The sequence below is a fragment of the Fonsecaea pedrosoi genome (genome assembly GCF_000835455.1).
Source record: "Fonsecaea pedrosoi CBS 271.37 unplaced genomic scaffold supercont1.2, whole genome shotgun sequence".
Lineage (NCBI taxonomy): Eukaryota > Fungi > Ascomycota > Eurotiomycetes > Chaetothyriales > Herpotrichiellaceae > Fonsecaea > Fonsecaea pedrosoi.
This window is the reverse complement of record NW_013550614.1, coordinates 1,335,002-1,362,111: the sequence shown is the minus strand read 5'-3', so window position 1 is coordinate 1,362,111 and position 27,110 is coordinate 1,335,002. Positions and strand designations below refer to the sequence as shown.

The window sequence follows — 27,110 nt, the reverse complement described above, 5'->3', positions numbered from 1 at the left end:
GTAGTCTCAGGTCTTTATATTTTACTAAGGGCAGGAGACGAGAAAGAAAGAAACCATCTGTAAAACTAGTTCAGGGGGAGTTTACCACCATTTCGATGTAAGAGCACTGCAACGATGCTCTCTCTATCGTTAATCCGTACGATACCCAAATAATAAAAGGCAAAAGCCCATAATTACTCCATACATCGCTCCCAATCTGGAGGCCGAGAACCGCCCGTCTGGCTCAGGCACAGTCCGTGGGCTGCAGGAAGCATGCACGGCTCCACTCACCCGTGCTTCCTGTCGAGCTTTTGGAATAAAAGAATAATGGCAGTCTGACAGAAAGTACATGCCCTTTAAATTAATGAGGATAAGGGTACCATGATGCCTAATGGTGGTTATCATTGAGTCAATAGTGAATGGCTCCTCATTATTTCTTGTCAGACTGTGCCACTTATTTTGCGCTCGGGTCCGTCAAAGCGATTGCGGGGTTTCCGTCTCGCCGCAGGCTCCCACGACGGGAATCCAACTCCAAGACCCAGCCTTCCGGCACCGGCCTGGAACACTTATTATGTTGTACCTGGTGAGCTGGGGCCCGAGGCTCTTACTTTCTACCAACGGTTTCGCCTGCAGATTTCCTCTGCTCTTCGATTTTTGGTTGATCTTGTGCTTGGTGTCTCTGTACAGTTTCACGTAAAGATATTCTGCGCCGCTTCTTGCAGACCATGAGTCTTTGCGATCGGGTTGCACGCAGCTTTGCTCACGCTCTCTTGTTCGATCCTTAAACCACCGTCCGATTTACAACTTGTCGGCAAATGTCAGATCTCGCAGATGAGCCTGACCGTGCAGGCAGTGACATGAACAACTCCTTCGACAATCGGGGTTCGCTGCCAAACAACAGAGTACACGAAGTCACTTCGCCAACTGCGCCCCGCAAGTCGAACCAGACCTCGCCTTCTACCGATCAGCCAAAGAAGAAGCGCAAGGTGAACCATGGTCTGTACACGCTCCATGTAGTTTTAGCGATGGCCCACGCTGACACGTTTCTTCAGCATGCGTATATTGTCGCCGTTCGGTAAGCTCCTTTGACCTCTGAGACGCGGAAGTACCGAGATTCGAGGACATGGCAAGACATAGTATGGGCTGACTGCTTGTTTTTGGTGGGATACACAGCATATGACTTGCGATTCTGTACGACTCCCTGGCGCTCAATTTCGAGCTCAACACCATCCACTCAAATCCTGTTTGGCTAACGCAACCCTCCCATTGGGGAACTGTGTCTCAGGATCGACCTTGTAAACGCTGCATCAAGAGAAACATCGGCCACCTGTGTCATGATGAACCAAGAGAGGGACATGGCTATCACAAAAAGTCCAAGACCGACTCAGACACTGCTGCGCCGGACGAGCAGTCTCCTCCACGGGATGATTTTCCTACGGCTCCAAGCTTACCAGGTCCCGCATTGATGGACGACTCTGCTCCTAATCTACTGCAGGAGGACAATATTGGACTGAGACCATCCACAAATGACACCATGGCCGTCTCTAATCCGAGCGCAGCTGCACCAAACGCTGGCATCAATGGTAATGCTCACCCCCGTAAGTGTGTCTCAATCTTTGAGGGGAAAGCGGTGGTCCCTAATGCCGTGCAGACTTCAGTTATAATGATCCATGGACCGGAGTCCAAAATCGATTTCATGATATGCAGGCGTTTCATCCCAACTATATGTTCAACGCAAACGAGGTCACTGATGAATTCAACCTGCTAAACGACTTCCTCAGCAACAGCCTATTTGAAGAGACCGGAATGTATTCCACTGATGAATTCCAGGGTCCCTTCAATGATCCTTCGTTCATGAACTCGATGGCAGCTTCTTCTTTCCCGACCTCCGGAGTCGAACCCATCCTTTCGCAGGAGCACGTCAACAGCGTCCATGCAACCACTCAGAACAACGCGGCTCAAGCAGCGCTGATATCTAGGCCGTCGAGTGTAAAGCCAGCATCGGACAAAGCGCGAGAAAAGTATTACATGATGGCTGCCGATCCGACGGGCGCTGAACCTCCGGAGGAGCGCATGCAAAAGTTACTCAAAGCAAAATACGATGCAGGAATGTTAAGACCTTTCAATTACGTGAATGGATATGCCCGGCTCAACAAGTACATGGAAAAGAACATGAAGCCACATTCGCGTCACAAGATCTTGATGCAATTGGACCAGTTCCGGCCGAAATTTAGAGAGAGAATGCAGAGCTTGACAGATATTGAATTGGTTCTGGTGGAGATGTGGTTCGAAAGGAGTTTGATGGAGTACGACAGAATTTTCGCTAGCATGGCCATTCCAGCCTGCTGTTGGAGAAGGACGGGTGAAATTTTCAGAGGAAATAAGGAGATGGCAGAGTTGATTCAGGTACCCATCGAATCACTTCGTGATGTGAGTGAGAGATGCATCGGTCGGCTGTGACTACGAACTGATAGTAGCATACAGGGAAAGCTTGCCATCCACGAGATCATCGTCGAAGACCAGCTGGTCAGCTACTGGGAGAAGTTCTGTGCCATTTGCTTCGACCAGCAGCAAAAGGCTATGCTCACCAGCTGTACACTTCGCTGTCCCACGGCAGGCGCTGACGTCGTGGACATTCACTGCTGTTTCTCCTTCACCATTCGAAGAGATAACCACAATATGTAAGTCTCGCCACCCTGGTAGCTTTTCCCTCTCGCTAAGACATTCAACACAGACCCTCGCTGATTGTGGGCAATTTCTTGCCCATGAGTCCTGGGAAACGTTGAAGTACAGGACCTCTGTTTTAGTGTATAGCAGCCTCAGATGATGCAATGTTACGATTTTTGAGTATCTTCCAAGTACAACACACCATGGTTAATAGCAGGCCTTGTGAAGACTGCGGGTGATGAAATCACGTGTCAGCCACACTCTTCTTCCTTCTCATGACTGAAAGCCCATTGACTTTCCACGGGTGTATATTCGACGCTTCTTACAGGCGGTCCAGATCTCTCAAATGTTGCCAAAGGAGCAAGGGAGTACGGCCGGATCCATTCTTGGTGTGTTCGCCATCAGTCTCGCTAGGGAAACTGACTGATGATGAATTAGAATTCACCTCCCACCTTGAAGAAACCGTCGTCAACCAAGGAGTTACCCTACCGGCTGAAGAATTTCCTGACCTCTCAATTTACTTGGAAGCCCTCCCTCTCCCACGCAAAGCGCTTACTCCAAGCCAGCGGACAGAGTTCGATCGCAGAGGTGTTGCTCTCTGGAACACATGCTGCAGACTGAGTCGGGGCGAAGGACGTCCGCAGCTGCCCGTCAACCTGGCCAGGGGTGATTATCATCAACCTCCCAGATCTCCACATCTGACCGATGCCCCAGTCCGAGTCTTCTCGTATCTCCTCCTAGAAAGTTCAGCGGGTTCGAAATGGAAGAGTGCACACATTACTGTCCCAGACTTGGAATTCAACTTACTCAACTACAGGCCAACATCGATTATTTCAAATCGCACTCAGGGCTAGCAGAAGCTGTCTTGGTAGGGTACTCTGGGCTGTTGGTATCACTTTGCCTGACAATCATCCTTTCGATAGAAGCTGGCCTGGTTGACCTCGCCTCCAAGGTCATTGAACAGCTGGCTGTCAAATCGGAAGATCTCCTTCAAAGAGCCAGTCATGATGACCTCGATATTGAGAAAGTAAATGGAAGCTTGACTGCACAGTACTTGTTAATGCGCATCACATTGGTCTGTGTACACTCCAGCCGTTTGGCGGGCATGAACTAAAGAAACAGGCGTGGAAACAAGGACGAACAGAGCTAGCCGAGCATTTCTACAGCCAATTCGAGGCATCCAAATCCCAGTTGGATTCCGTTCGCATTGGACAAGCACTTGACCTATGCTACGAGATCGGCAATGATCAGCTGAGTCGGAAAAAATACACTGTCGCTGCGCAATGGCTCAGAAGGGGCTGCCAGCTTGCAAATGAACCTGAAACGCAGGGTGAAGATGCGGATGTCTTGGAACTAAGGTTTACCCTCATACATACTTGCGGTGGGAATCTCTCCTGTTCACGTTTCCGACGACACTTATGCGTTTAGCAGTGCGAGCTCTTTTAGCACTTAAGGAGGGGGAACCCGGACAGGAGGCTTTTCAACTCCTCCAGGTCCTTCGAGAGGTAAGTATCCTGATTCTAAATGAGGGTATGAACGAATGTTCAAGGCTTTTAGGAGTACAGTCACAGGCTTCCCGTCATCCTGCTACAATTAGAGGTCGCTGCAAAAGACTCATGTACCAATCCGGACGCTTTCTCAGCTGGTAAGACCATTTCCCACTGAAATTGACGATGATCCTCTCTGATTTACGAAGATTTATTGAGCGTTGTCCGATCGGCTCACCTGATCCACTCGAATCATAAGCTGTGAGTTAGCCCTTCAGGATCACGGTGAGTGTTTGCTCATGGCCTTTAGAATCTTGCACTACGTGCATCATCTAAAATCTTTGAGGTATGAATGGCAAGTAATGAAGGTGTGAAACTGATCGAACTCAGTACCGCACACGCAATTCGAGTATTGGAGTCGTATATTGTCCTGAGACTTGCTTCAAGCGACGAACACGCATGGACCGAAAAGGCCATCATCACATTGATCTGGCTCATAACAGCGGAAGGCGAGGGTCAGAGCAGCGTCGACATGCTGTTTCTTGAAGGGACATTCGAGAAGATCTACCGAGCCTGGAATAAAGCTCTCAGTGCAGAGGCTACGCACGGTGCATTGATTGTAGGTCTCGATCTTGCTATGAACAGAGATCCTACTGACAATACAGCTTTTCTGGAAGCGGATCGAGCATACCTTCGACCACGGATTGAAAGAGATCACTATTAAATGGTGCCAAGTTGCATTGCATCAACTGTTTTGTAAGGCTGGAGATCACAACGTGGGCAAAATTGAAAGGTGTGAGAGTTATCACGTCAATTCCGTCTTGTCACTCATTGGTATTTGGTCTCAGGAGAATAGTCAAATGTCAAATCGATCTCCGCAACTTTGAAGCCGCTTTTGCAGCCCTCGAAACGATGTCGCCAGCGAGAAAACAGCATCCCCTTTCTCGATACCTGCGATACTGTCTCGCTCTGCGGCGTGGGGATGAAGTTGACGGTAAGACCACCTGCCAATAGCCGTGGAATCCATGAGAATAATAGCTGGACAGCGAGATCAACACTGGCCTCTCTTGCCACAGTCCATGATGACCGGAACAAGCTCTTGTTTGCCGCCGTTTCGGAAGCAACGCAATATGGTAGCAAATTACAGGGAGCGCAACTCCTCCAGCGCGTTCTGGACAAATACAACGACAACCTGCCACCGGAGATAGATGCATCTGCCCTTCTGAGGTAAGACAGGACCACACAATGTATCGCCCTGTCGTTAATTTGAGAAGATGTACAGCTCGCCTTCTCCTTCTAGCAGTTTCAGAAGCCGACGACCTCGATGAAGAACTTCTGTCTCGGTTATGCGGCATCTTCAAGTCCGGTGCGAGATCCAAGAGCAGCACAAAGTGACCTTAGCTGACACAGACCAGCGGTGTCCTTTACGCAAAAGCAACAGGTTAGCGAAGAAACGACCATGGAACATCGACTACAAGAAAGCAGGTGGTTTGAGAAGACCAGCTACAACACTGCCGTACAATACCTCCGGTCATGGCCGACGAAATATGTCATTGACCTTTTGCACTATTCGTGCCAAGTAAGTGTCTACAGGTCTATGCATTTTTCGTTCTCTCCGACTGACCGCCCGCCCATCTAGATGCACTTGCCCACGCATGCTCCAAGCCAGGTTCAATATGAGAAGCACATCCATGAGACTGGTGCAAAGTACATCCAAGCGATCCTGTACACTGTCCAGGCGAGGTCGGCAGCCACGTTGCCTACAGCAGAAGACATTCCTAAGACGGCGTATTCGGGAAAGGCACCACCACATTCGCCGACAGAAATCAAGTCTACTTTGTACAGAAATGTCTTTGCCACGTACTCGGAAATTCGAACTCATCTGAACGCCTTACGTGAGGGCTCCAGTACAGGCCTCGTCGAGCAGGAGGTTCTCGAGGGGATCACGCAGAAACTCATTGTCTTGACACCCCTGGCGTTCGAAGCACTGCTCTTCCTCGTGGGTACCAGTACCGCAGATGTTTCTGGCCCAACCCCGGTTCAACACGATTTCTCGCTTGCTGAAATGGTGGACCAAATGGTACTCCTGAACCCGCCGCAGAAGACGTACTCGCTTTTCGCCGACATGATCCTCTCCGCCTCCATGAGCGGCGGCCTCGAGTCTACCGAGCCGTCCCAGCCGTCCGGGCCAGAGTCTTCGACTCCGACTGTGCTACTGCCAGTCTCGACAACGACGAATCTGCTCGCGAAGCTGATATCCGGGTTGCGAAACCACCCGGATTACGACAGCAACCGGGCCGCGAGATGGATGAGGTGTATGGTTCAAATCGTTCTCGACCGCAGGCGAGATTCGCGACCCCAAAATCAGTATCAGTCCGGGAAGAATCTGAGCACCGTGGCGAGAATCACCGAGCATGCCCTGGACCTGGCAACGTCCGCTGCTTCTTCTGCTGCCGCCGGCGGGAACGACTACCCACCGGAAGAACTGGAGTGGCTGGCCGTCACGTTATTCAATCTCGCCATCGATCTCTACGCCTTACCACCACCACTACCAGCAGCGTCATGCTCAGCCTCGGACTCTGCACCAGCCGACCACGACGAGCATATCCCGGAACACAAAAACAACAAACACAAGAACAAAAATCAAGGCAGCAGCAGCAGTAGTAGCAGTGGTGAGATAGTTACGCTGCCGCAGTTCTGGGCGAGGAAAGCCGTGGCTGTCGCGGACGTTCTTGTCATGATGAATACCGCGACCGCGAGGGCCGGAGTCGGAGATAGCGACGTTGGAGCCCTCGCAACAGTCCTCCGAGAAAGATGCCAGAGACTGCACTGGGACGTGTGATGCGGTCTTTCCAACTCGCGCGGAAAACCTGGGCGGGATGGGATGGGATGGATCGGGGACAAAAGCAGCCGTCATGGGGTCCGGTCGTTTCGAGTAAATAAATATTTCGAGCTACGGCCTACGAGGACAAAATGGAGTTTTTCTTTGGGAATGTGAGTGAGATGCTATCCTGCTGTCGTACTATCGTGTCTATTTAACCCTCGGTCAGGGTCTCGAGCCGACTGTTTGTACAATACTAGCATTTGTCTTGTCCTTCTGAGGATCTTGCAGGACAAGCGGAAGATAGAAGACGATCATGTTCACATAGTGCCAGCCAGCTCTCTGAGATGATGTAACTTGCAGGGGGGAAACAAAGATGTGCGTGCTGTCTTCCTAGGTGTGTCGGTGTTGGTGTCGGGTTTCTCTTGATAATGTCCAACATTTAATGACGAGTGTTCATTCACATTCCATTGATTGTTGACCGTTTTTCATATTTTGCCCTGCTGTGTGTGTAATTGGTGTGGCGGACATATTGGTTGAAATAAAGCAGAGCCTCTGTGAACACACACCCTCTAACCTCTTCGCAATGGCTCTCGGAAGATGTTGCAGGGGGGTTGACTTGGGCTTTTTTTTCCGTGCGTCTTCCATCAGGGCGGAACGGCACTTTTTTTGTTCTCTTGGTGTTCTTTTGTTCCTTTTCGAGATTGACAAAAGAGTCTCGTAATCAGTAATCAGTAATCCACCCTTAGCGATCCATGTCTTGTCCAACGCGACATTTTCGTCGTCAAAAGTTTGGGTAAATTCAAGTGGGTATCTTTGAAGAAGTGGAATAAAGGGCATAAAGTATGTAACGCAAAGTGATTTTGCACTGGTTGAAAAGCGTATCGTAAAGCGGTCGTCATCTCGTTCACTTCCATTTGGTTGCCAGGTGCGTGGTCCGACTCTGGCCTTCCGAGTATTGGACTTCTGGCATGGTCCTGTGGCCCAGTTATCGCTCATGGTGAAGGTACACGGCCGGGACTGCACTGGTTCAGCAAGAGTGCATTCGTTGCCCCTGACCGGTCATTGGTGCCAGTCGACAACGTCACTGAACAAGAGCGTCCCTGATCCGCTACCTGGACCACTGACTGGCCTCCCAGTCACAGAGTCCAGTCCGAGCTTTGCTCTTAGCTCCTCAACCCGTTCCTTTACGCGCTGCACTTTGGCCACGACAACCTCTAGCTTCTTCATGGTACTCTGCTTTCCCATTTCTTCAAGTTCTGGGACTAGGTCGTACAATTCCGCGTAAGCACGGGCAGTTGCATCCCGACGTCGTTGCTCCGAGTTCGTGTGATTGGCTTTCTTTTGCTCAATACTGAGTGGCACTCGGGTAGAAGTGATACTGGGACGATGGACCTTTGGGACCTTTGACTTGGATTTGATTGGCGTTGATCCACTTGCATTCACCTTCTTCTTTCGGGAGGGCTTAGGTGGGGGAGCCTTTGTATTTCGAGGTGGACGAGCTTTCGATGCGGGCCAAGGTGCTGGGGAAGGTGATCTGGACTGTTCTGCAGTGTCATGTTCGTCCTCCCCTTCGGCTTCCACGTCGGTATCTGGCTCCTGTTCGCCCATTCCTGAATTTCCGGCGTTGAGGGGGGTTTGTGGTTTGCTACTGGATAGCGGTGTTGGAGGCTGGGATATTGAAGTTCTTGTTTCGCTTTTGACAACAGAGCGCTTCCTCCGAGAACTAGATTGCGGTGGAGCGGGTTGCACCATGCTAGCTTGTGGAATCGAGGCAATCAAGCCATTGCGAGGTTGATCTCTGATAAAATCATCAAAATTTCTCTTCTTTGACCACGTCGGACTCGACGGCTGTGTGTTTGGCTGCGTGTTAGGCTGGGTCGTGCTTCCGCTTGTCGGTTCCAACCATTCGCCGATGGGGTTGTTCATCTGTAGTCCTTGCGGCAGGTCAGAATCCATGGGATTATGAGGAGCAGCATAGCCACTAGGTTGAAACCGGGAATCAGAGCCGAAAGACATGTCTAGACGGCCTGCTGGTGGTATCCTGACTGCAGTCGGAGGTGGATAGGGCTGTTGCCATCCTTGGGTGTAGGCCGGTTGCATCGATGCGGCTGACTGCAGTTGAGCCATGAGGGGATTTGGGAATGTTGTATCATTGTATGAAACGCCGTGCATTCCGCGGACCAGCGGATTTGTCTGTGAGACCGTGGTCATGTCATGTCCCAAAAAGCCATCGCCGTAAGGAAACCCAGCTCCTGTTAGCTGATGCTGGTCGATGATAGACCGTTGTGCCAGCGCAGTGTCCGAGCCAACGAATGTTGGCGGCATGTCAAAGAACTGGTCATGATCGGTGCGGGGATTGTAGTGAGCATGCGTAAGGACTTTGTTGGTGGCAGCATTCTGATCAAAGCCCTGGAAGAAGTTGTCCAGATCTTGATTTTCATGTGCGTTGAGCAAAGGTTGGCCCGGGGGAGGACCTGGGGTCATAAACTCGGGTAAACCAATTCCATGAAGATTTTCAGGTTGGTCTGGGGAGTAGACGTAAGCAAATGAGTCTTCAAAGAAGGAGGGAAAGTAGGTAGAGGGATTGGTAAGAAAGGTGTAGGCCGTACAGCCGAAAGGGAAGTTCTGTTGTCCGCCATGGGACGACATTCTTTGAATCGCCAACATCAATCACGCGACGCCTCCACCTCTTCTCCTAGGCTGCTCTAAGGCAGCCTAGACTTGTGGGAGATAACCAGTGATTGTTCGCCAGGAGATAATGTTTTGTGCAGGGTAGAAAGGTGTCGTTGCGCGGGTGGGTTAGATGGCGCGGAAGATCGCTGTTGAGGTGAGGGTGAGATAACGAAGGACGGCTCTTTCGGTATAGACGACGGGGTGAAAGGAGGAGACAGCAGCCGTCAAACGGTAGACCGCATGGAGTCGAGAACGCAGGTTGCAGGTAAAGTTGAAAGAGGGTCTGAGAGACAGTTGGAGGATCTGTTGGGAAGTGTTGATGCGGGCTGGACAACGGGCCGAGAAGCTGGCAAAATACGGTAAGAGGCGGCAGTCATGAGGTGCAGCGAACAAGATGAGGTGAGGATGAAGACAGTGGTGGCTATGGAGCCTTCTCAATCTCTGGTACAGGTTGACAGAGAGGATATGGTGACAGAAGGCTGAGAGCAATGCAATGGAAGGTGCTACAGGAATTCAATCTTTCACATGCGATTTCCAGGTCGTGGATTTTGCGAGCGCAGTTCGCAGGTGAAAAAAGCGACAACAAGCCGCAGCTGCTCACCATCCATCCACCCACTGCCACCCACCATCCCGCATGCTGCATTAATACCAATCCCGGTTCGTCGTCTCGTCGGACCAATCATTCCAACAAGACCCGCTTCTCTGTATCAAGGGGTCTCCTCAACCTCCACCTCACCAATGCCCGAGCCTTCAAGCACCAGACCCGACCACGAGGTTGTCCATGGGGCTTGGTCGGACGATCCCTATCCACATGATGAGAGACGATGATCCGGGGCCAGGTACTTCGCATACCGAGGACGAACCGTAGCACGATGACGGGGTATATTGGATGCTACAATAACAATCTTGACGTCTTACCACAGTCGATCAGGGGTGAATAGAAACTAATACATACATTCCGGAGGGCATCGTCTATGGGCCATGCCACCAAACCCTCAAAAGTCCAAAGCCGCTCTCCAAAATCAACCTGTCCGCATCTCGCTTCGGCCTTATCGATATGCCAGACCCCAAACGCCTTGCGCCCCATCCGGCCCCTTTCTCATCCATAACCCGGACTGATGTTTGCCATCCGACATGCGCACGACCACTGCTCCATTCCCAGCGATCCATTCCATCAATATATTCCCCGTCAGTCTATCCGAAAGAACCAAAAACAACATCCAAATATGTCCAAGCATCTCTCCCCAAGTAAATACCCTGATCTTCCAGAGGCTGCCACCATCCAGCTCCCTCGTCATTCGTGTGGCGAACCCTACCTTTCCTGACTCAATAACCGAGGTCATATTCTCCCAGAACTGGATGAATTCATCTTCAGTCCACAAGGCGTGATTTGAGGTCTTTGAAGGCAGCACACCTGCGCCACCACCGCGTTTCTTGCGCGCCGTGGATCCTAGTAGTTTTAGTGTTACTCGAGGTCGTCTGGATTCTTTCACGACGCTCTCTTCTGCTATTTTGATGTAGAATTGCCAGTAACCGCGCTCGAGGACTTTGACGTCTCGACAAACAAATGCTGGTCGGAAGTGCTTAAGCGCGGGTGCCTCCCCATGCGTCAGCCTCTTCAGGGTTTTGGTAATATGCGTCGTGAATTGCGACTGCCCACCATTGGGATATGGGGCTCGGGCCTCTGCAGGCAACAGTCTTACCTGGTGATGGTCTTGCTGAAGAATTGTAGCAGAGTCGGCGTAGTTGGCAACCGGCGACGCTCGCGGTCGCGAACTTCTCACCAGCACTTTGCGGTTACGGGCGCCAGCATAGGCTGGGCTGCTGTGGCGATCAGGACTTGTAAGATCGATTATGCTGCCAGTTTCAACTTGCTTAGACTGGCGCGCTTCCACACCAAAAGTACCATAGAGCCTCCGGGCGGACGACGACACCGACTCTGTAGAACTTGTTCCATGGCCGCCAGAAGTTCTGTCGACAAGGTCGTCGATAGAGTCGCCATTGCCAGAGTCAGTTTCCGTCCGTGGCTTCTTTCGTCTTCGCTCTCCATGTGCAGACACCGACCCTGGTTGTGTCAATGATCTCCCAGGCCGAGACTGTGAACGAGAGGCAGATATAGCTTTCACATCTTGTGGAACCACATTCGGAGATTCGGACTGCAACCTGGAACGCGTGGCAGACGATGTGCTAACAGAAGAAGTCTCGGAAGAGGCTCGTCTGGGGCTCATGCCAGCTCGAGGTAGTTCAATCCGATCGCCGGTCGAAGTCAGTTCAGGAGCAGTGCTCGGGCGAGGCAGGATTGGTTGACGAGAGGAGGAACTCCTATTGCAAAGTAAGTCTTCCTGTAGTCGTGCGAAGTAATCTCAAGGTACGAATACGCATGTCCAGGTCCTAAGCCACTGGACCATTCCAATAAATATCACATTGCGCTATTCTGCAAACGTCGGACACCAACCTAGTATCAATGAGTGAATCACTTTCATTGTCACCATCGGACCCCTCCCCGGAAAAAGAAACCAGTGAAGAGGAATCGGTACCCGAAACTCGGGTAATTATGGCTGGCCTGAAGTCCAGAACGGATTGAGCGATGGCGATGTAGCGTATGTCATCTCGCGCAGTGCTCGGAGCACTGATATGAACTAGGAGTTCATTCTCGACCGCTGCCATTGTAGGAACAGGGCGCGAATCTTGCCCATTTTTGGCCAATGGAGGAAACCCGGTGTCAAAGAGAAGATAGCAGAAGTTGAAGAAGGGAAGATGGCAGTGCAGAAAACAGCTTTCACATCTACAGGGAGCCAATCCACCGTCCACGATTCGCGAGCGTGAACGAGCGAATGTTGGTGTAGCAACGTGGCGCGTCCTCATCGGTTTGGAGGCAAAATTCCAAATTCCAAATTCCAACCAAATCAGGACTGTGGACCGAAGAAAACGCAATCCAGGGCACCAATCACGGCCTGATGACCACTTCACTTGGTGCGCATGAGGCACGCATGTCTGTACGTATTAATTAATCAGTGTCCCGCTGTCTGTCTCTCGTCCGCCTCTTCCTACTGTCGAGTTATAAGTCTGGCCTCGAGTCCTTTTTTCTGTCGCTGCTAATGCCTTGCAGCAGATCCTTGGTCAATGCCATGTCCTGTACTGAGTGCCTGGTAGGTTGTCCGGAGTTTGTTCCAACCAAGTTCTTCTCACCAGGTGATCGATTTTCCCATCTGAGTATCTGTTTACCACCACTCGCTGGCTTGTTCTCGATGAGCTTCAGGCTTCTAGCTAGAAGCGTTCCCCGTCGGTTGTGGACTACCGTGATGGAGCAACAAGCATATGGTTCCACGGCATCAACACAGCAAATCAAGCTTGGGTTGATAAAATCAGATTCGAGTGCGTGTCATTTACGCCTCTAGCAGCAGCTTGAGGCACTCCCATACTGCGTCCTAGGCACCTGCGTCTCCACGTTGATGACTCGGATGGAAGGGCTTGGTTTAAGAGATGTCAGTGAACAACTGCGAGATTGATAACTGGATGATCCTCGAAATGGTCGAGAGTGCTATAATTACCACCCTTCCTCAATCTCCATCGCTGATTTGACAGGTACGGTGGGTTACTTGACTGTGCTGATACCCAAGCTAGAAATAGCACTTTGAACGCAGCTGCGATTTTCACCATAAACCGAGTGCCTCATATGCCTGGAAATTGAAACCTGGCTGCTAACTCGGATACGGGCGATCAAAGCAAGATCCTTGATAACACAAAACGGCCGTCCACTGCCTCTTCTGGTAACTTTTCGCAGCGGTGGATGATAGCCGCGCGACATAGAATGCTTGAGCAGGAAACATACTTGTCACTGGACCAGCGGATCACGACAATGAACACTGTACAACCAGATTGGTGCAACAGAGCGCGGAAGCAAAAGGGTTCTCTTTCTGAGACGTTGACGAAGGACCGACGGAACAATGTGACAACCCGCCGTCGGCGACCGGGGAGGTTGGAATACTCAGGGGAATCAAATATGAGTGGGTGAATGAAGGCAAGGGACAGCTGGTAAGTGCATTTTACAGAGTAGTCAACAAGATGGCACATTGGAAGGTTGATGTCGGTGCGCGATTGAATGTTTCCAGGATGAAATTGGATGGTGGCACCGTTGCTGAACACTTCAACCGCATTCCTCTCCTGTACCTCTCCTCGACTCAGGTGTTGCAAGCTCTACAATTCCACCGGATCCGGCAGACATGCCTGTGTGAAGACGACAAAAACATTCTTGTTGTTATACATGGTCAGTTGCCTGGAAAGGGACCGGATGTGATTACCGCTGCGGCTTCTCACAGGGCCAAGTGGGTTCTCTGGGGGCTTTGTCCGGGCTAACCAGGGCTCTTCTTTTACCTGGCGAGTTAGGCGTCACTAGCCTCTTTTGGCACTCATTAGCGGGAACAGTTGACGCAATGACTGCCCACGAGGGTCCAGCGTGGGTCTCCAGGCACTTACCAGGCACTTACCTAACCATGCATGGGGGCCCATTGTGCTTATTACTCTGGCGTGCCTGACCGATTTACTGCCATCCAAGCCTAGACTCAACCCACCGGTGCCACTCCTCTCGCCTGGAACCGTGTTTCCTTCCTTGGACCCGCGGGCATGGCCGGCAGAATGAATGACCTTGGTGACCTGATCTTTGCTGGACTCTTCTCCCAAGTCCCAAGGCTACAAGTGCTTATACCCATACAACCCTTACTGTGGCTGTGCTTGCGACAAGGTTATTTGATGGACTTTGCGTGAGTTATGCCCTTTCTGACCTTCTCAGTGGCTTCGGGTGCTGACAGAACATCTCAACCCCACAAGGCGAGAAAAGAATGATAAAGGACAAAAAGCATTGCCTCTTCTCTCCTCTTCCGCAAACCTCCATCGTGTTCATCGACTCGACGACGTATCTACCTCTCTACCGCCTTCAATCCACCTGCGCATCCGATCGCAACACAGGTTGCACGGCTCGCGTCCGTCCTGCGTTGTCTCCCCCAAACGTGTAACGCTACATCCCACTATCTAACCATCCTCCGACACCCGTCCCCCCCCTTCTCGCCAATCGTCAATCATCCTCACCTGGAGAAACACTTGGTCGCCTCCTCCCCGTATTCCGTGGTGCAGCACAAAGACAAAGCTGTGGCCCCTGCAGGAGAATTCTTCCACGGCTCGAGACCCTTACAACCCTGCGTGCCTGCACCCGCCGCTTCAAGATCCCCCGTTGAGGCGATATAGACCCCGCCAGCCTAGGTATACTTACACATAAACACTCCACGATCCAGCCAACCAATTGCTCTTTGGCACAAAGGAATCAACGAGTCTCTTAGCCCGCACAAGTACAAGTACAAGAGCATCCACCCATCACCATCCCCAGTCTAAAGCGGCGGATTAGACCGTCCAACTCAGGGTCCTTTGTCCTCTGGTGCCCACCCACTCTTCTGTGCTTCCGGTCTCGAATCTCCAGCAACTGCGCCATCGCGGCCAGGGTGTGAGAGCTTCGCATCGACCCGGTTCCGCCTCTGCTTGATCACGCCGCTTCAGTTTCAGCTTTCAACGTCCTTCCCCTCCACCTTTCAACCTTTTCGAACACGTCTTTTCCTGCCATCATCGACTACAACCGCTGTTGGTTCTTCCTTCCGTCGCGCATCACTCTCTAGTAAAGCTACGACGCAATTGTTGCACAGATTTTCCATACCCCGATCAGCAATCTTGTCCCGCCATAAAATATTGCCTTGCGCTCGACCCCTCCATCCAAGTTTCTGCTGCACCCACATTGGATTTTCACAGCGCTTTCACGACCTTGTCTCATGATTAGTCTCAGGACGGCATGCTAATTGCGACATCCTCAACACAATCTCCTCGTCATTGCCTTTTGACTCTCCGTCCTGGTCTACACGATTGCGTGGCCTTTCGGTAAACGAGAAACAAGCCTCCATCCTCGACTAACTCTGACCGGCTCACGCCAATTCCGAGCTTCTACGGTGGTCAGCTTTGTTACAACCGGACAACAGAGTACAGGGCTTACCCTGACCTTCTATTTAACGATTCGCAAATCAATTTATCTCATGATCAGAGAGGGTTGCTGGAGGTAGTCTATCAATATTATCATCATCGTGCCGCAGTTTGACTGCATCTTAACATGCAACAACCACCCGACATGGATCCGTCGAATTGGACCGGTCAAGATTATGCGCCTGGATCTTCCTACCGTAAGTCGCTGCAATCTCTCTCCCGGTGTAATGATCGATGATGGCTCTCCTCAAGCATTACATGCTTGATATGCTATCGTAGGACCTTTCGCTGGGGAAACGCAAAGAATGTGAATGGATACTCTGATCAAACACGGGCGGATCAACCTTCGTACTCGGTTCAATTGATGATCTTGTAGCTAACTCGGCCTCGATATCAGACAATGGGGTTCCGAGCGAAGCAAAGGCACACGGCGGCCCCGTAAACATGGGCTTTCTCAAAGGGTTCGGCGGGATGCAGAAGAGGATCACTAGAGGTGAGCCACATTGATTTTTCCCTATCTGGGCATTTGGGCTGATCATGGCTAGATGGGCAACCGGCCAAGAGAAGAGGTCCGAAACCTGACAGTAAACCAGCGCAGACGCGGCGACAGGAGCTCAATCGGCAAGCTCAAAGGTGAGTAGAGTCCTTTTGTACCTCTTGCGCTTTTTGCTAAGGCGGCTGTCTGCTAGAACACACCGTGAACGAAAAGAGAATTACATCAAAGCCTTGGAAATGGAGCTTGCACGTCTGCGCGAAGTTTTCGTCTTCGAACAGAATACGCGAGACGCAACCATCCAGCAGCAAAAGTCGATGATTGAGAATCAGCAACGAGAGATTCTGGCGTTGAGAGAGGTCCTAACATCTCGTGGAATTGCATTCGAAAACGAACTCGAGAACAGGAAAGCTATGCTTGCCCTGAAACCGAAGCGAGAGGAAAAGTCCATGACCCCTCCATCGCTGAATACTTTGAGTCCCCCATCCGTTGGCCCCAGATCCGTCGGTTATGGAAGTGCTGTGACGGGGCATGCTTCCGTGACAAGCGGCTATTCCCCACAAGCATACCTCAACGGTGGTGCCTTGAGTGTGTCAGGTCACTCACCAGGGACAACCCACTACGCCAGTTCGCCTCAAGGGCCAGAAATCCAAGAGTTCGGCATCAAACAAGAAGAAGGAGCCACACCAGACATGCCGGGTATTTTCGAGAGAGAACCCCAGTTGGGCATTGATTTCATCTTGAAGTGAGTACTAGTCTTATACATCCCTCGGATCGTTGAGACTGACCACATGATATACAGGCTGGAGCAGACTTGTCGTGATCATGAGGAGTATCTTGTCCGGCGATCAGCAGACTCACCCAACAATGACGAAGAAGCACTATTCTCCGGCCATGCCCTGATGGCCACCTGTCCACCTCCGAGCCATATCGCGCGAGTTGCCGCTCAGGAAGGTGGCTTGGTGCCCACATACGAGCACAAAGTGCCAGATGCCGAGTCAGTACAAATTTTGAACAACTTGCTAAATCTCAGCCAAACGCTCAAAGGCAGCGCAATCCCTAGCGGCCAGGTGACTCCCATTATGGCTTTACAATCGCTCAAGGGCCATCGAAACTACACTACTCTTACGAGGGAAGACGTCTTGGGTATGATCGAGTCCATCAGGAGCAAGGTCCGATGCTATGGTTTTGGGGCAGTGATGGAAGATTTCGAACTCCGGGATGCTCTCTCGAGTATCTTTGCAACGAAGCCGGAGACATATGATCAATTAGGCACGGATTATTCGGCTGAGATTGACGAGATGTACTCATGATGAATGAATGGTATAGGCGGCCAGGAAGTGTGATTGCCCAGCAACGCATTTCTTGTTGCCGGATGGTTTCGGATTCGTGTGGACGGCTGTCTAAGATATGAGTTGTATTGCCATTGTTTCGTCTTAGTAGTGTTCTTTTGGATCCTCGTCACCGTCTGCAAGTTGCGATATGACCAGAGTAGGAGGGGCATATGCGTCACGAGAAAGACCACACCCTCCACCGCTGATGGCGCAGGGAGTACGAGTGAGTATATATGATGCACATGATCGACATGTCGGTGGCCGAAGGGCCAAGCAGTTCTACCTGTGGACTGCCATCTACCCACAGATGACAACAGTCCTTATAACCTTTCTGGCCCGGTATATTAAGTGGTTCGCTAGAGCTATCTTGGTCGTGGTTTCACGTCAAAGTTGAAAGAGTGTTGTGAGCCTCAAAAAGTGTGCGGCACACAGCATCGACATCCTTCGCATCTCCTTTCCCTCTCTCGCGCTACAACACCAATCCCCTTTCGACTCAACCATTCATTCAAGGTTGTTATATTTGCTCAATAGCGAGGATATTATCAAGGGAGGGAAGATGGCAGGATCAGATCTCATTGTCCTCACGTGCGCCAGCGGTCGACAATGCAGCCAGATCATCCCCCTCTTACACAAAGAGCCATCGTCAGAGTCACCACGTCCTGCGCTCCGCCTGGTGGTCAATTCTGACAAGTCGCGCGCACGGCTTTCCGAGCAGTATCCCGACGCAGAGGTCGTGCGTGCGAATCTCCAAGTTCCCCAAGAATGCGCTGCGGTCGTTGACGGGGCTACCACCGTCTTCTACGTTGGGCCGCCCTTCCACCCCTACGAAGTCACGCTGGGCATGAACATGATCGACGCCGCTGTTGCAGAGTCTCATCGACAGGAGCAGCAGCAGCAGCAGCAGCAGCAGCAGCAAGAGAAGAGCGACAACGTGACCTCGGACTCAAGTTCACCGTCCATGCCTCGCTCCCTCCACTTTGTCTTCAGCTCCGCGCTGCACCCGGAGGCCAGCAAGCTGCTGCACCACGACCAGAAGCGGCAGATCGAAGAGTACCTGACGGAGTCGGGCTTATCGTACACGATCCTCCAGCCGAGCACATTCATGGACAACTTCATCGGCCAGCTACTGAGCCAGAAGGACCCGTCGTCGCAGGGGAGTGACGGCGCAAGGGGCACGTTCATGGCGCCGTTCAACCCGGCTGTGCGCATGTCCTTCTCCGCGGTGCGCGACCACGCCGAGGTCGCCGTCAAGGTCATCCGCGAGCGCGAGCGCCACTTCTTCGCCACGTACCAGCTCGTCAGCAACCTGCCGATCACGACCGCCGAATACGTCCAGGCCATCGGCGACGTGCTCGGCATGCGCTTCGACATCAAGCGCATTCCCCTGGAACAGGCCGCCGAGATGTTCGTCAAGATGACCTACGGCGTCGACCATGCCGGGGAAATGAACCAGACGTTCAAGGACGCTCCCGAGCGAATGCTGCTCTACTACAACAGCAGGGGTCTGCTGGGGAATCCGGGCGTCCTCGAGTGGTTGCTGGGCAGGAAACCCACCACGCCTGCGGAACTAGCTAGGATGAAGCTCAAAGGAGAAGCCTGAAAAGCTACCTAGGCCCGACTGGTAGATATTACAATGGCATTCGTGGGCATTCAACGTTACACTGTGTGGACTTGGAAACGGCGGAGCAAAAGAGCATGGAATGGTGAATACATGTCACGCCCAAAGCGCAATCGTAGAGCCGGTATCCCTTGTTTCCAGGAAGTGGGCAATATGTAGCCGTAACTGCAAACGATTCCTTGGTTCATCAATGGCATAGCCCGCGGCCATCGATGGCCCCATCACTGATCTCCCTTTCCTCAGTGAAGGCGCCAATAGTCTCATCTTCAAGGTCTCTGACTCGGCCGACAACGCCAGGCTAATGTGACTTTGCCGGGTCGTCGATTGATGGGAGCCGACTCAACATCTACACCAGTCTGCGCTCCGAACGTCCAAAGCTACCGCCGACAGATCCTTCTGTTCTATCCGAACTTTTTGCCCTTGGGATCTCTGCTCTATGAACTCGAGACGACCCATCAGCCGTATTCCGACCACGGGGATAGAGCGGTCGAAAAGTTGTTTGTTTGAGAAAGATCGACTCCCCGACACAAACAATCTCCTGCTCGGGACCCGTCATCACGAAATGCTGGGTGAGAAACTACGACAGTGCCGAGCAGGTCGTGGCAGATCTAGATCTTATTCGAGAGAATCTCAAGCAGGCCGAGAGGACGCGGTTATGTCTGGACACGGCGGTAAGAAGGTCGACGTTTCCTCCCAGGCCAAGTTCCTGCTAATGACGAGTCTCAGGCGATCTTCCTCTTACTTTTTGTCAGCTGTTTGGTTTCATTGGTACTATTGCAGCAGCAGCAAGCACGTTCGTCGTTGACCCGGAGGAGGTTGTGTTCGGCCACTTTCCCCGGAATGCTGCACAAGTGCTGTTTACTTTACTCTCTATAACACGACCCACAAGCTAAATAAAGCTTGACGCTTGAAGGATCTCCTTGCTGTCCGGCAAACATCACATGCTTCCATATCTACCAGAGCCATGGTCGCGATTTCCCATCCCAGGACCCCCCCCCCCCCCCCCCTTCCCGGTTGGTGCCGTCACAAGTCAAGCTCGCGGCAGGGAGTCAACCTCGAGAAATCTCCTGGGTTGCCACAAACGTCGCATGATCCACCGCCTTCACAGTTGCCCTTCCCAGCACAGATGGAACTAGAGGGCTCGACGCATGCGAATCGAAGGAATTCCTGACTGGGGCATGCTGGAACGACAACAAAAAAGTGGCATGTTAATTGTGGTGCGAAGCAGGGAACGAGGACGAGGGACGAATGTGCTTGGAACGGGAGGCTAAAGCACAAAAAAAGGAAAGCATACCAGAACAGACTTGATCGCCCGGACAATCGTTGCGTGTCTTGCAGGAGGATGCTTGGACGAAGCTTGCCGCGGTAAAGGCAATGGTGAGAAGGGCGACGAGATGCATTTTTTGTGGAGTGGACGGAGGGGGGGTTTTAGAATGAGTTGTGCTGTTGTTGCGAGCTGGTCGGTTTTGGCGAGCTTGGACAGTTCAAGATTATGGATCGGCGGGATCTTTTATACCTAGCACCCTAAATGTTGAAGTCTGTCCTTTGGCGAGGTAGGTGAGGGAAGCTCTGCGCTGTGTAACTGTGACCAACACACATAGTCAGCTCGTAGATGGATGGCCGTAAAGAGGCCCGGCGAGTCACAGGACTCGCAGGTCAGCCTAGCCCGTGCGTACATGCAGGACGGGACAGGGTCGTTTCTCAGCTTCTCAGCTGCTCCCTTGTAGTGTCGAAGTGCAATGCAGCTAATAAGTCATCTTTACCAACAACCAACGAGACAAGCTCTTTGCCCTTTTTGTGCAGTGACACAGTTGGTTTTCTCTCCTTACCGCCTCGAAGTCCCCTCCCCTTGCACATTCCCCAAGTCTGAGGTTGAGAGGCAGTGTGTATCTATGTCCGTATATCCGCCGAGTACGTAAGAGTAGAAGCATCGCGAGAGAGGGAAACCCGTCGATTAGATTGCTTTGAAGTAGTTTGATTGAACTGCATCGCTTGAGGTGGTGGTGGTGGTGGTAGTCGTAGCGGTGACGCTTCGGGATACTCCTTTGAGTCAATGGTGATTACCTTGTTAGGTAAGTAAGGCTGCCGTGCGCTTTTCAAGAGCTGACGATCTGGACTGACCTCGGGCCGGGTTTGGCCTGTCGTGAGCAACCCCGGGTACTCTGTGAGCTGCTAATGTGGAAGAGGACTGGAGCGTTCGTGATAGGGCCACGTCCATGTCCATGTTCATGGCTGTGTGCTGTGTCAACCCCCAAGATGAAAGGGGACAAGAAGACAAGGCTGGCCTCGGCTGCGCTGGCCTGGGGCGGGCTGGGGCTGGGTGAAGCTTGTCTCGACGTGTCCTCGACACGATGTATTCATCTCGCCATATAATAGTCATGCAGTCATGTATTCATGTATTCATGTAATGTACCCATCCACAGATATCTTCACGTCACGTACCTTGTACGATATAGATATGTATGTATATGTACAGCTTGTCCAAGAATTCATACCTCACCCCACCACACCCGTCAGTCAGTCACTAACATACCTACCTCCCTACCCCGTAGTAACGACCTTAGACCCACTCACCACAGAGAAGGTGAGGTCTAGAAAATCACATACATAACATTTTCAAACCCGGATTTCCTGTCACACCAAGACCCCCTACCGACTAGGGCGATTCCACGTCGATCGGAAGCGAGACCTCCCTCAAACCCAGGTCCCCATCAGGTCCCCCAGGTTCAAGTCCCATTCAGGTCCCCAATATCCCAGGTTCAGGCCCCCCAGGTTAAGGTCCCAAATTCCCAGGTCAAGGTCTCCCCCATATCAGGATTCCCAGGTCACATGGTTCGATTCCCTTCGAACCTTCCTCCCTCTGCCCCTGCCCCTTCCCCCCATCGAGAAAAACCAACCCAAAAGGGCGAGTTTCTCTTATCACGAACCAGCAGAGCTGCTTCGTGCATAAGTTTTTGCACTTTTTGGTGACGATAATCTTTTTCAGTTTGTGTGCTCCTCGGTCGGCAGGCCATGTGATATGTGTGTGTATCTGTGGGCGAACACTCTTGGCGGAGGCAGCCAGGGAGTCACATTACCGCCCATAGAGATGCCGGAAATGTCCTCCTCGTCAACTTCTTCTTCTCCATAACTTCCTGTCATAGACTCTGATCTCCTGTGCTGCTCCTGCTGCTGATACTGATACTGGTGCCGCCGCCGCTCCTCTACCTCCTCACTGGACCGTTGGACCTGGATCCGCGGCAAGCCAATACTCTCCTCGTTCAGAGCTGGGCCGACCGCTTTTGTCAAGCCTTGCCTCTCGCTCCACGCGTCCGTGTCCACCTCCGACAGCGAGGACTCCTTGTCGGAGTCGAACCATCCTCGCCAGAATGCGAGGCCGTGGGACTTTCGTTTCGGCGGCGGAGTGTTCAACAGGAGACGGACGGTGTATTCGAGGTGACAGTTGTCGTACGCGACAGTTGCGAGGAAGGTGACCTGAGATAGTTTTATCAGCACTGAGCTCTCTGCAAGTGTGTCCATCATCGTCATGGAAGGAAAGCATGATGAACGGCAACACACCCAGCAACATGACAAGATCCATTCCGCGGGGGCTGCAAAGCTGAGCAGCGTCCAACAACGCGGAGTAAAAATAACATTGCCGTTTTCCAACTTCCCATCGCAGCTATAGATGCCAACGAGAGCCGTGATGCCAGAAGCTGTTGTCATCGAGTCAGCCTCTGCCGCGAGAAGAGGAGTGTAGGGTATGGAACCCACGCAGCGCAACCACAACGGCAATTCTCTTCCAAATCCTGACCCTTTTAATGTATCTGTTCTTCGGCGTCCATTCTCTCATCTCCCTAACAAGGTTCCAATCACAGGTCTTGGCCGACGCCATGAAGAAGATCTGGAAACTGGTGAATATGAGATGGAGTTTGTGGTGGGTGTCATCTCTGGCAAACGACAGCGCAATCAGAAAGACCGACGAGATGCTGGCACAGAACAGCTTTCCTCGCCGCCACCAGAGTGCCACAGGCGCTCTTGTCCCCACGACGTAGTCGATCCCAAACCCTGTCCACAGCAGGACAGCCACAATGATGCTCACAGTCTCGAAACAGAGTTCTCGCACTGCACCGATACTCGAAATAAAAGGGAACAGGGCGTATGAGTACCCGATTCGGGGCCATGACCCATCCGCTTGGGCTGGTCGCGTGACAAAGTACGAGATGAAGTACACCATCTGCGAGAACCAGATGATTGCGGCGAGAACGACAGGAAGGGACCACCAAAGGCCAAGGTACCGCTGGAAGAAGCCTTGCCGTTTATAAGTGTTTGATGAGACAAAGGGTTTTGGCTGGTAAGGCTTCGAGGTATGGCCAGGTCGGCCGATCCTCTCCAATTTCGTCATCACGACATGGCCCGGTGATGAGGTTGGAACCCCTCTAGACGATGTAAGAGTCTCTTGGGAAGAGTTGAGGGCAGTAAAGCCATGCTTCGAATGCATTTCGTATAGTGGTAATCAAAAATCGGAACGGAAAAGCAACGCCAAAGAAGAGGAAACCGGCACAGGGAAGCGAGGTCGACAAGTTACTTTACTCACCCAAAGCTCGACCCCGAGTAGTATTAATGTTCTGAGGTGGTATCTCGCTTGACTCTACCTCATGGCTCGAGTTGTAATACGGCCACCTGGTGTACATGGGAAAACCTACGCTGTCGAACGAGTGGCTCTAGGGCAAGGAGGAGTCGACCGCACAATGACTGTGGAAGTCTCGGAGATGCGGGCCGCGTAGCCACATTTAGTACTGGTTGGTTCGAGATGCCATGGAGATTGCGTTGGATGAGAGGCGACCGTACCAACCACAGTAACGGGAAAACACAGACAGAAGCTTGGAGGTCATTGACAGCAAACGCCATGGTGGATTTGTTGGTAGAGGTTGAACAGAAACCAGACACGGCAATAGATTTCCATCTTGGGCGACGTCTTATCTGGCCTTCTGTGGTATTTGTAACTTGAATAATAGATCTTGGGAAAACCCACATCGCGTATTACTGGCCATAGCCCAAGTGACTTGGAAACCCCACATTCGCACCAAGTAAGCTGGAATTCGGGACCCGAAGCAAAATGAAAAGCCCGTGGCGGTAAAGTCGGTCATGGTCGTGTGCTCTCAGCATATCACAGCATCAAGGTGTCTTTCTGCATTGGGTCGGAGATCTAGCAAGCCTGACGGGAGTAGCCTTCATCATGCGTATAAATGGGTGGCCTCGTTCCTCCAGGTGCGTTCTGTTTTAGGGGGGGACATGGTGCTTTCCAAGCGACCTTTTGGAAACGACAAATTGTTTCAACATGCTGCGGTCGAGGTGTATCCCGTCTTATTCTGCGAATGATTGAAAAAGTGACCGGATATAGAAGGCGGGTGACCAGCAAGGACAGTAAGAGAGGTGAGTTGAGGAGACACGGAGATCAGTAAACGCCGTTGGAATTCGTCATGCACAAGGCTGGGCATACTGCGCTGCCCTTAACAGCACAGATTGAAGTCAAAGATTAAGCACAGCTATTGGCTGAAATGCTCAGTCGTCGATCCACCCATGAAACTCCCTACAGGGCGGCGTCACAATAATTCCGACTCCGAATCCGGTGCGACGAACAGATTTCCTTGCTTGGCGCTCGCATTTCCACCCCACTATTCTCTATGCCTGCGCCGCCTCGAAACATTTGTCTGTGAACAAATTTAGACACTTGACTCCTGGTCCCTGTCCAGCGTCCAACATGTCCGAAATAAGTCTCGCGGAAACAATCAGTGCGATCAGCGTCAACGATGAATGGGGTCCCGCGCTTTCCACCACCACGACCCTCGATGGCGTGCCATATGCCCCATACTCTAAAAGTGACAAACTAGGTCGTATGGCCGACTGGACACAAGAAGGCAAGGAAGGTCGAGATCGAGGCGGCAGACAGTATGGAAGAAATTACAGAGGTGAATTTCTACATCCAGAATTTGGGGGTGAAAACTAACAAGGTGTATCTAGACCAACAAATCTATGGCGCCGGTACATCCTCGCTGTTCGCTGTACAAGCTGCGGAAGATGAGGCCACCTTCTCCGTCGTCGACAACACCAGAACGACCGCAAAAGGTCGGGGCTTTGGTCGGGGCGGAGTAACAGTCTTCCGTGGTCGAGGTCAGCGAGGAGCCGCCCAGCGTGGAGCAAGAGGAGCATTCCAAAGAGTTGGCCAAGGTCGCACAGGAGGTCAACAACAAGGGCAGTTCTTCGATCAGAGGGGAGGTCGAGGTGGCAGGGGCCGTCGATTCGGGTGGCGAGACTACGACAAGCCGCAGCGAAACCGTGACGCTTCAGTCAACATCCGTCCCGACTGGATCATGAAGGAGGAGATTGACTTTAATCGACTTGCAAAACTCAACCTCGAGACTCCTGACGGAGAAGATATCGACAGCTACGGATTTCTTTACTATTATGACCGATCTTACGACAAAGCTCCCGTGAAGAACACGGAACGCAAACTCCTGTCCCTTGAACGAGCCGCCTACAACGTTACCACTTCTGCCGATCCGGTCATCCAAGAGTTGGCAGAGAAAGATGAAGCCACCATCTTTGCCACCTCAGATATCCTCTCCATGCTGATGTGCGCGACTCGATCCGTGTATAGCTGGGATATAGTGATCTTGAAGCACGGTGATAAAATCTTCCTCGACAAGCGACCTGACAGTTCAATCGACCTTGTCACGGTCAATGAAAATGCTGCCGATGCACCCCTCGAAGCAGACACCTCAAGCACACCATCCCAACAACAGACCGGAGTCAAGCCAGACAGCATTAACACCCCGTCCAACCTCGCCATGGAAGCCACCATGATCAACCACAACTTTGCTTTCCAGACCGTGATCGAAAACCCCAACAGCAAAGTCGAATTCCCTCACCCCAACCCGTTCTACAGCGCTTCCGAAGAGACCGACCCGCTGGCCTCAAAGGCGTACAAATACCGCCGCTTCGACCTCTCCCTGGAGCGGGACGAAGAACCTTTGAACTTGATTGTGCGGACCGAACTCGACGCCGCCATCAAGAACAACATCTCCGGGGAGGATCAGTTCCTCACCCTCAAAGCACTCAACGAGTTCGACCACAAGGCCCAAGGCAGCGGCGGCGCCCTGGACTGGCGCACAAAACTCACCTCCCAGCGGGGTGCCGTGGTCGCCACCGAGATGAAGAACAACAGCTGCAAACTGGCGAGATGGACGACGCAGGCGATCCTCGCCAAAGCCGATCAGATGAAGCTCGGCTTCGTGTCGAGAGCCAACCCGAAGAGCGCGGCGAACCACGTCATCCTGGGCGTCGTCGGCTACAAGCCGCGCGAATTCGCCAGCCAGATGAACCTGGGCTTCTCCAACGGATGGGGTATCGTCCGCACCATCGTCGACCTCGTCAGGAGTATGTCCGACGCCGCCGACGAGGAGGAAGAAGGCAAGGAGGAAGCGACTCCCGCAAAGGACAGGAAGTACGTCTTGATCAAGGACCCGAACAAGCCCGTCATCAGGCTGTACGAGGTGCCCCTGCACACGTTCGAGGACGAGGACGACGGAATGACCGGCACGGTCGCCGAGACGGACGCCGCTGGGGAGGAAGCAGAGGAATAAAAAAAGGGCATGACATGACATGACTGCAACCGCTGGGGGGAGTTAACTGTGACGTGCTTGCTGGGGATACCACAACGTCCTATCCCGTCCATCTGTCTACCCGCACGTACTTTGCTGGTTGGTAGGCTTTGTACCTTCTGACGTCCGTCATCACCGCCCTGGCGCGATGAGCACCGCTAGAGATACTCTTCGAGGTGGGGAAATACGCGCGACAAACGGACCGGTGGAAGGACGAGAGAGGAGTGCAGTCGCTGTACTCGATAGTACGTTCAGGACACACACACACACACACACACACACACACACTACAATCAATGCTACCAGGAAAAAGGGTGCATGGGTGGATGAATGGACGGATGGGCGAATCGATGGAAACAGAGACCAGGTGTTCT

General features: G+C 52.2%; 8 protein-coding genes across 8 annotated transcripts; 5 read left to right on the top strand and 3 right to left on the bottom strand.

Annotated features, from left to right (window-relative positions):
* Positions 1-794: 794 nt before the first annotated feature.
* Positions 795-2,765, top strand: Z517_02460 (uncharacterized protein; the record flags this gene model as incomplete). The annotated part of the gene is made up of 6 exons (XM_013431569.1): positions 795-975; positions 1,032-1,054; positions 1,265-1,577; positions 1,631-2,409; positions 2,464-2,660; positions 2,714-2,765. 6 exons carry the CDS (start codon positions 795-797, stop codon positions 2,763-2,765), a joined length of 1,545 nt encoding a protein of 514 aa, XP_013287023.1.
* Positions 2,766-4,432: 1,667 nt separating this feature from the next.
* On the top strand, positions 4,433-6,975 carry Z517_02459 (uncharacterized protein; the record flags this gene model as incomplete). The annotated part of the gene is made up of 8 exons (XM_013431568.1): positions 4,433-4,479; positions 4,524-4,752; positions 4,799-4,926; positions 4,982-5,127; positions 5,180-5,360; positions 5,408-5,499; positions 5,549-5,712; positions 5,773-6,975. The coding sequence occupies 8 exons, from the start codon at positions 4,433-4,435 to the stop codon at positions 6,973-6,975; spliced, it is 2,190 nt and encodes a 729-aa protein (XP_013287022.1).
* Positions 6,976-8,016: 1,041 nt separating this feature from the next.
* Z517_02458 (uncharacterized protein) lies at positions 8,017-9,606 on the bottom strand (the record flags this gene model as incomplete). The annotated part of the gene is made up of 1 exon (XM_013431567.1): positions 8,017-9,606. One exon carries the CDS (start codon positions 9,604-9,606, stop codon positions 8,017-8,019), a length of 1,590 nt encoding a protein of 529 aa, XP_013287021.1.
* Positions 9,607-10,679: 1,073 nt separating this feature from the next.
* On the bottom strand, positions 10,680-11,858 carry Z517_02457 (uncharacterized protein; the record flags this gene model as incomplete). Its single annotated transcript, XM_013431566.1, has 1 exon — positions 10,680-11,858. One exon carries the CDS (start codon positions 11,856-11,858, stop codon positions 10,680-10,682), a length of 1,179 nt encoding a protein of 392 aa, XP_013287020.1.
* Positions 11,859-16,092: 4,234 nt separating this feature from the next.
* Z517_02456 (uncharacterized protein) lies at positions 16,093-17,454 on the top strand (the record flags this gene model as incomplete). Its single annotated transcript, XM_013431565.1, has 4 exons — positions 16,093-16,141; positions 16,194-16,281; positions 16,338-16,886; positions 16,944-17,454. The coding sequence occupies 4 exons, from the start codon at positions 16,093-16,095 to the stop codon at positions 17,452-17,454; spliced, it is 1,197 nt and encodes a 398-aa protein (XP_013287019.1).
* Positions 17,455-18,031: 577 nt separating this feature from the next.
* Positions 18,032-19,075, top strand: Z517_02455 (uncharacterized protein; the record flags this gene model as incomplete). The annotated part of the gene is made up of 1 exon (XM_013431564.1): positions 18,032-19,075. The coding sequence occupies one exon, from the start codon at positions 18,032-18,034 to the stop codon at positions 19,073-19,075; it is 1,044 nt and encodes a 347-aa protein (XP_013287018.1).
* Positions 19,076-22,075: 3,000 nt separating this feature from the next.
* Positions 22,076-23,477, bottom strand: Z517_02454 (uncharacterized protein; the record flags this gene model as incomplete). Its single annotated transcript, XM_013431563.1, has 3 exons — positions 22,076-22,567; positions 22,652-22,788; positions 22,847-23,477. The coding sequence occupies 3 exons, from the start codon at positions 23,475-23,477 to the stop codon at positions 22,076-22,078; spliced, it is 1,260 nt and encodes a 419-aa protein (XP_013287017.1).
* Positions 23,478-24,836: 1,359 nt separating this feature from the next.
* Z517_02453 (eukaryotic translation initiation factor 3 subunit D) lies at positions 24,837-26,718 on the top strand (the record flags this gene model as incomplete). The annotated part of the gene is made up of 2 exons (XM_013431562.1): positions 24,837-25,044; positions 25,097-26,718. 2 exons carry the CDS (start codon positions 24,837-24,839, stop codon positions 26,716-26,718), a joined length of 1,830 nt encoding a protein of 609 aa, XP_013287016.1.
* Between the last annotated feature and the right edge of the window lie 392 nt (positions 26,719-27,110).